This window comes from Zonotrichia leucophrys, chromosome 3 (genome assembly GCF_028769735.1).
Source record: "Zonotrichia leucophrys gambelii isolate GWCS_2022_RI chromosome 3, RI_Zleu_2.0, whole genome shotgun sequence".
NCBI classification, from domain to species: Eukaryota; Metazoa; Chordata; class Aves; order Passeriformes; family Passerellidae; genus Zonotrichia; species Zonotrichia leucophrys.
Genome location: NC_088172.1, coordinates 109,159,017 through 109,167,080, shown reverse-complemented (window position 1 = coordinate 109,167,080; position 8,064 = coordinate 109,159,017). Strand labels below are relative to the sequence as shown.

Below are 8,064 nucleotides of genomic sequence, written 5' to 3'. Positions count from 1 at the left end.
AACCTCTCCTCTAACTCTGATGTTCGATATTTACACTGACAGATGGTTATCAAATGAAGTGACACTCAAAAGCGAGTTCCACACCGGTCTGCAGCGCTACTGAAACTACATTTCCCAAAAAACTCCTTTTTTTTTTTTTCCTCACACGAGATCAAACTACCGACTTAACAGCCCGGCGCCAGGGAACACGTTTCTCAAACTATCAGGGATCATCCCGATTAAACGCGGGATGTTACACCGAGTCAGGAAAACTCTGAATTCAGAGGAAGTATCTGAGAGCTACCGAGGAGCAGATCGTTTGTAAAGTGCAAATGGACTGTGAAATGCGAAGTGCTCTAAGAGAGTTTGAAATTACTTCTGACAAATGGCAAATTACCACTTTTTCGGCAGTAAATCCAAACTACGCCAAACAGTAGGGAAGGGAAAGGCGGGGAGAGATGGAGAGGGATGTGTGTATACAAAAACTGATAGACGCAAGAATTTGTAACCTCTTACCTCTTCTTATCACACCTCCTTGCCCGTTGAGTACAAGTCCACACTGGGCCTCCACTGAGCTCTTAAGTAATGAGGGGAAAACAAGGAAAGAAAGGAAAGAAAGAAATCAGACACAGAAACCCACAGAGAGATCACACAGATTTCGCTTTGTTACATGACTCGCCCAGGAACAATAGTTAAGGTGAACTGGAAAAACACAGTTACTCTCAGAGAACCCAAGTGAAATCCCCCCTCCATCCTGCCATCTGCCCCTACCCCACCAAACGCAGAATAATTTTCCTTTCATTGCCATTTAAATACGAATTTATCCCGAACTGGCAACTTAGACGGGCAGTTACATAGCAGGAAAGACAGACAAACAAGTACTTTTGAGGAAAGTGCATTCCCGCTCGACAGTTTCACACACAAAGATAAAAATGTACTTTTCTGGTTTTGTATGTTCAGCGGTATATTTATATTCGGGCACAGCTAAACTCAGATGTGTTTCGGGACACGTATCCACCGACTTAGAAAGTGCGCACAGAAGTAGACAAAGAGCACAAACAACAGATGACCCATTGGGCTTTGCCGGCTCCACCGAGTCGCGAGGGTGCTGTAACAATGCGTGTGTCCGCACATAGGTGGGGATGAATATGCATCTGTGTGCGCACACACACAGGCATCCATGTGTGAGCGAGGGGTGAAGAACCATCAAAAAACCTGCCTAGGGCCTCTGGTGCACGTCCGAAGAGATCTCACTTCTTTATTCTCCTGTTACAAGGCTGATTATTTGGGGATCTTCGCCCTCCTTAATAAATATTTTTATTGGAGTGATAAAAGACTTGAAAGGGTTGGGTTTTCTTTGGGTTTTTCCTTATGTTGGGGTTAAAAAAACACAACAAACCAAACCTAAATCTTTGCCCAGTGGAAATGTGTTAAAGACGCATTTTCCTCTACAAACAAACGAGGTATTGGACATGAAAGAGGCCTTTAAGGGTGTTAACCTATTCAACAGCCCGTGAAGAGTTAAGTAAATGCGGAGAGAGTCGGTGCATAATAAAAACCCCACTTTACAAAACAATCTTTACAGTCCTGGCTCTCTCCCCCACTTTCACCATATTGGCCCTGGCCCTGTAAGACCTTCCTTTTCAAGGTCCTTTTTTATTTTAAGTGTTCTGCCTTAAAGTGATTATGAAATCAATATGAAAAAAACTTGGCGACTGAGCATAAATTAAAGCGGTGATGGGAAAAGGTGTGACAGTTTTCTTTGTTGCCCATGGAAAATCTTTTTAGGGCACTGAAAGATGCCACTCCAGCTCCAAGACTGTTTGCATCTGTTAGGCTGACTTAAACCGCCCTCGAAACTATTGGACATTCACTTAAAATTCTGTGCAGGGAAAAGTATATTTACATTTGTTGCATTTGAAATGAGGCATATGCTGATGAACGTTTTAAAAAGAAAGACTAAGGAGAAAGGGGTAGACTGGTTAGACCACAATTTTTGGTTTAAAAGTATTTCTGTGCAGTCCCGCTTCTGCTCGCCACCAAAACGCTTCCCTCTACACCCGCAGTGATATTCGCCAGAGTCCAAATTTGCTCTGAATCATCCAAGTCCTAACGACAAATACTAATATTTTCAACTTCTCACACTCAGGCTTTTTGGTACCTCTGCACCCTCCCTCTTGTGTTCCGAAAAAGAGGGAGGAGGAAAAAATAAAGACGAGATTAAGTACAAAGACCTAAGCATTTTATTTGATAATAAGTTGTGATCGAAAAATTAATATTTTCCAAAGGAAAGCTGTTGATTTTCTTCTTCGTTAAATAAATAAAAAGAGACTGTGCCTCTAGCAGCTTAACCAACCTTTTTTTTTTTTTTTTTTCTTTAAGAAGGGAAACATGTTGTTTGGTCGGATGACATTGCATAAATGACCAGTTGAATGGCACTAAGTCGAAAATTGGATAAACTATGGTGCTTTTTTGCCCTGGACTTAGGCATTGTCTGCTGTCTTGCAAACGTTCCTAATCCCCTCTTTTGAAAAATACAAGGCTTTGTGCCTGCCAAAGAAAAAAAATTTGTACAGATACAAAAAAATCAGCAGCAGACGTGGTTATAAAAAGGAGTAAATAGGTTTTAGTTGGGGTTGAGCAGTGAATGGCAGATTTTTTTTTTTTAGGGGGGTAACATAAGGAGATCCTTGTGAAAAATGTAAACAAAAAAAAAATGGCCAGAGAAGACAAAATTATATAGTGAATTTTTGCGGAGAAAACTAGGTTTAAATAACTAGGTTTTCTACATCTGACGTATAAAAGATAACATTATTTGTTTGTGGGTTTATTTTCCTCCTAGAAAAAAAAATATTTATTTTCCCTGATATATATTGTTTGGATTATTTTTTCGTGCTTTGATTTGAAGGAAAGAAAGTAAACCTTCTGCATTTTGCAAATTTTGAATTGATTTTTTTCCCCACAAGCCCTTGACCGCTACATGTTTTTGGGAAGTCCACCACGGGCAGCTTTGTGTGCCAGGAAGCGAGGTGTGGGGGAAAAGTGAGTACAGTAAATACGATCCCGTTTGTCTCGCCCTGCTGACGGGGAAACCCTCAGTTCCTCAGCTCGTCGGGGGAAGGAAGGTTTGCTTTTGATTTGGGGCACATTTCGGAATGGAGGTTAGACACAGGATGACGTTCTTTGCAACTTTGGAAACCAATTTCATTTAAGCAACTGGCTTAATTTGGCGGAGGTGAATTTTTAGCGCGTGGGAAAGGATTTCTGAACGGATAAATCTGAGTTTTTGATACACAGAAATAAAATTTTTTAGATGGGTCCAGGTGCCGGTTAGGGTGGAGTGGATGAATGATTAGATAGACAGACAGATGAATTTAGCTTTATCTGTTTTATCTCTCACCCTATTAACACCTAGATCGGATATAGCGAGGCATTTTTATCATTCTGACTTTTTTTTCCTGACGAACATTTGCTCCCGTTTATCCCTTTCCACCCTCATATCTCGGAAGGTTTGCCTTTGCAGGTCTGTCGGAAAGCAGATTTATTTCCTGCCCTGCCTTTTTTCTCTTTTCCTACTCCCTGCCTTCCTTAAATCATTTGCCTGCTCTGTCGCTGCAAAGTGCTCCTTGCGCCGAAAGAGAGGAAAAGTTTAGGAAAAGCAAGGAGATGGGTTTGTTCTGGTTTGGTTTGGGTTCCGTGTGACTGGGTAAGGAAGTGTGGCACGCACACTCACCCCGAGATCTCCGGGGGACCCCCACGGTCTCAGCCAGCACAGACACACAACCCACGCTGCAAAGGCAGGTGCGAGGTTGTTTTTACTAAATTTGTTTGTTTGGCCGAAGAAGACCACTTGTTTGGTTGATTTTTTTTTTCTTTTTTCTTTCCCCTTCCATATATTTTTTTCTTGCTGCTGCTAATGTGGAAGGGACGGGCGCTGGATCGGGTTTGGGATGAATCTTCCCTCCTTTGTATGAGCTATTCCGAGCAGAGGAAAATGGGGGTGGGGGTGGGGGTGGTGGGGGGGGGGGTTCAGGACAGGGGGAGGGGAGGGGAAGGCACCTCGAAAGGAGATCGCATGCTATTTACCTGCAAATCGTCTGCTCCCGAGGCTGCAAGCCCGAGGCTTGGTCCTGGCAGGAGTCTTTGATCTGGATGCATCCCATATTGGGATCCATGGCTCATAAGAGACAGGTCGTGGCGGCGGTAAGCATCTAAGCACCCCAGCTCTCTCCTCTGCTCGTCCAAGCAGGAGGACTTGAGTGCCCGCGCATTGTGCAGGTTGATAAAATCAGTGGGTTCTCCATGGTGGATCTGCTGGTAATATTGCTGGGAGTGGTGGAGAGAGTTCAAGGAGTAAGCGTCGGGGTTGACTGCCGGGTGGCTGTGTTGGAACTCGTAGTGGAAGGACTGGTGGTGCAGCGGGGTGTACTGGTGGTTAGTGGAGAAGTACGGGGAGGCGAACTCGGTGCCCGTGGTAGAGTAAGTGAGAGGAGATGAGGAGGAATAGGCGACGGTCGAGTTGGCCACAGACTCCAGGCATCCAAGCTGCATCAAACGGTAACTGTTTGATCCGTCATGACGTATCTGAAAGGAAGAAGTGAAAAGAAGACCCCAAAACTGGAGGTTTGTCATTGAAAACCCCGGGTACCGTTCTTCCAAGCACGCTGTCCTGCATAGCTTCTCCCCCTGCAGAAGCGTCTAAGCCTGCGAGCGGCAACCCCAGCAACAAAAGATCCTTTCCTACCTTGGGCTGGTGCCATAAAGGTCTGTTCAAAAAATCATAAACAGCCCAGCCTGCCCTTAATACTGTCAAGCAAAAGGAATCCACACACAGAAATAAAAACTATCTATCTATCTATCTATCTATCTATCTATCTATCTATCTATCTATCTATCCATCTATCCATCTATTCATTCATCTATCCATCCATCTATCCATCCACCTCCTGATCACAGCTGTAATATCTGGGGCTGACACAAAAAAAAAGTCATCAAACAGAGGAAACTACCGAGAATACACACAAGTCCCGTCCCTATGTTGCAGCGTTACACATTGAGAAAGCTTTGCCGCCTGCTTGCCTTCCTTTCTTCCTTCCTTCCTTCCCTTCTTTTTTTTTTTTTTTGAACCCCTATTTTTCTTTCTTTTTAAAATAACGAATCAGATCCAAAATTCCCCCCCTCTTTTCCCTGCGTTTCGAAAGAAAGGAGAGTCCTGCTTTTTAGCGAGAACTCCCCATTCCTGGCGAGCTGGTGGTGATTTCTCTCCACTTCATTATATTATTAGGGGTATTATTCTGATTTTCGTTCTGGCAACGGTTTTAACGTGGTAATGAGTTGCCCTTGCTGGCGACAGATGTCATAACGAATTTTCTCTCTATACTTCTTTAAGTTATCTCTGAAGCCGGATTATAATTAAACGTAACGGTCCAATATGGATTTTAAAAAAATGGAAACAACCACACAGGCACATACACACACACACAGATGCACACACACATCCACACACACGCGCGCACTCTCACACACACACACACACTCTCACACACACAAAATACCTCTGCATCGTGGACGAGACCTGGAAAGGTAGTTGACATTTTTTGGTTCTCCGAAAAAAAAAAAAAAAAAAAAAAAAGAAGAGGAAAAAACCCCCAACTCTGGATAAAACTCCCCTCTCCAAATTTAAGAAAAAAAAAAAAAAAAAAAAAAGGAAAAAATTGAAAAATCCAAAGTTCATGTATTTCCCCAATTTTTTTTAGAAAAAATCTCTACAGACAGAGAGAATTTGCAATGTATCTGCATAGATCAGATCTCTCGCTTTTCCATGCACCTCCTTAAAAACCTGTAGGAACAAAATTTTCCCTCTGCACAAAAGCTGCTCCCTGGATCAGATTTTGTACTTGCTGGGTATTTCTTTGGCTGATGTCGTAGGTCCCTTGGTAATATAGAAGTTTTGAAAATTAAGCATCAGCACTGAGAACTGGGAGGACAATAGATAGAGGAGCTTCATCCCAGGAGACAAGGAATAAATATTGTATCTTCGCCTAATAAGGAACTGTAGGTTCTTTCAACATTTTTATACAATTTTTCCTCCACTCTTTACAATGCTTTTTCTTACCCAGGCTAATATGGGAACTAATCTGATCGAAGGGGGTATTTTGTGTACATTTTATTGGGAAGACATAAAGCTAATATATACAAATATATATTATTAAACCATCCTTTTCAATAGGTAAGTGCTCCTTCCTGTTGATTATACTGCTTCTAAATACTGACCAGAATCTAAGATTGCACATTTGTATGTGTGTCTGTTTAAGTGTATTTTTTTTTCTAAATGAAAACTATGTGGTTTGTTTTGGTTTGGGTTTGTATTTTTTTTTTTTACCCTTTCATTTACATCGAATTTAAGTCCACCCCACACTCCAACCTGCTTTTAAAGCTGCCTAATATGTTATCTTACAGGCTTCTTTAAATAGCATTTTCAAACATAAAACTAGGGTGAGACCACAAAGTATCACTGCAGTGACATATGATATTATGGAATTATACATAAAATACATATAGATCTACGGAATTACATCTGTAACAGGCGAAAGAAAAACAGGGACAGGGGACGCAAGAGCTAAAGACCACTGATAGCTGGCTCGACATTTCCAAGTGCCGATATATTTTGGAGATGGGAACGCACGGAGGCTGCGTAGCCCTGGGTGGCAAAGCTGAAGGGGGTACGTGATTTATTTATTTAGTGACACGGGTCCGAGGAGCCGCCACGCTCGGGGAATGAGTCCTGCGTGCCTGCTCGGCGCCCCCTGCTCCTGTGGCCCCAGGTAGCGGCTCCGCAGCCCCGCAGTGATGCGGGCTCCGCCCGGGGAGCGCCGGGGGCGCCGCCCGCTGCCGGGCGAGCCGGGGGTGCCGGGGGGGGGCTCACACACCCTCCTCCAAGATGCCAGCCCAAATGGCATTTCCCGACGGGGAGGCTCTGCTGATGGCTAGCTTCCACCCGAGATAAGCCCGGAGATAGGAGAGGGTGTAACTTGCTTTTAATTGCCATTTAATTTGGGTCGCGTTTAAGCGTTTAAGCTGCGAAGGTGTCTTAATAATAAGCCGGAGGCAAAGAGGCATGTGGCTCCCTGCCTTGCTCTTTCCTCTTTATTTATTTATTTTATTTTTTTTTTAAGGTCCAGGTTTTGGGAGGGTTTATTGGTATCTGTTCATGCAGGCTAACAGGAGCTGTCACTCAGCCCTCTTTTCTTCCTACAAATGGACAAAGGCACACGACTGGAATGGAAATGCATTGTCTGAGATGGGAAAGTGCGGGTATCCCGGCGGGCGGGGGGGGCAGAGGGAACACATCACACCTCTCCAGAGCAATGCTGGGGAGAGGGGCTCCAGCCGAGCCCCCCCGCCGCCCGGAGGGAAAGGAGGAAGAGGAAGGAGGAAGGAGGGAAGGAGGGAAGGAGGAAGGAGGGAAGGAAGAAGGAGGAAGGAGGAAGGAGAAGGAAGGAAGGAAGAAGGAAGGAAGGAAGGAAGGAAGGAAAGGAGGAAGGAAGGAAGGAAGGAAGGAAGGAAGGAAGGAAGAAGGAAGAAGGAAGGAAGGAAGGAAGGAAGGAAGGAAGGAAGGAAGGAAGGAAGGAAGGAAGGAAGGAAGGAAGGAAGGAAGGAAGGAAGAAGGAAGAGAAGGAAGGAAGGAAGGAAGGAAGGAAGAAGAAGGAAGGAAGGAAGGAAGGAAGAGAAGGAAGGAAGGAAGGAAGGAAGGAAGGAAGGAAGAAGAAGGAAGGAAGGAAGGAAGGAAGGAAGGAAGGAAGGAAGGAAGGAAGAGGAAGGAAGGAAGGAAGGAAGGAAGGAAGGAAGGAAGGAAGGAAGGAAGAAGGAGGAAGGAAGGAAGGAAGGAAGGAAGGAAGGAAGGAAGGAAGGAAGGAAGGAAGGAAGGAAGGAAGGAAGGAATTGCTTTTTTCTTCTCATTTGCATCTCCTACAGTTCTAATATTGCTAATGGAACACAAATATTTTTCCCCAATATATAATTGAAAAAAATCCAGAATTTTCCCCAAGTTCAGATTTTGTCTGATCTTTTCAAGATTTTGATACT

The 8,064-nt window shown here is 44.0% G+C and overlaps 1 protein-coding gene across 3 annotated transcripts in view; it reads right to left on the bottom strand.

The window, feature by feature from the left end:
- The window catches only part of TFAP2D (transcription factor AP-2 delta), a 53,822-nt gene extending 48,206 nt beyond the window's left edge, over window positions 1–5,616 (bottom strand). Inside the window, exons 1-3 of one of the 3 annotated variants that reach the window (XM_064709919.1) lie at window positions 5,535–5,616; window positions 4,066–4,563; window positions 496–556 (exon numbers count right to left, since the gene is read on the bottom strand). In XM_064709919.1, the coding sequence (XP_064565989.1) occupies window positions 496–556; window positions 4,066–4,563; window positions 5,535–5,573 (598 nt within the window). In that variant the 5' untranslated portion in view covers window positions 5,574–5,616. Of the gene's footprint in view, window positions 1–495; window positions 557–4,065; window positions 4,754–5,001; window positions 5,070–5,534 lie in introns of those variants that run through there. The other 2 variants (XM_064709920.1, XM_064709918.1) reach the window with 2 other exon arrangements.
- Between the last annotated feature and the right edge of the window lie 2,448 nt (window positions 5,617–8,064).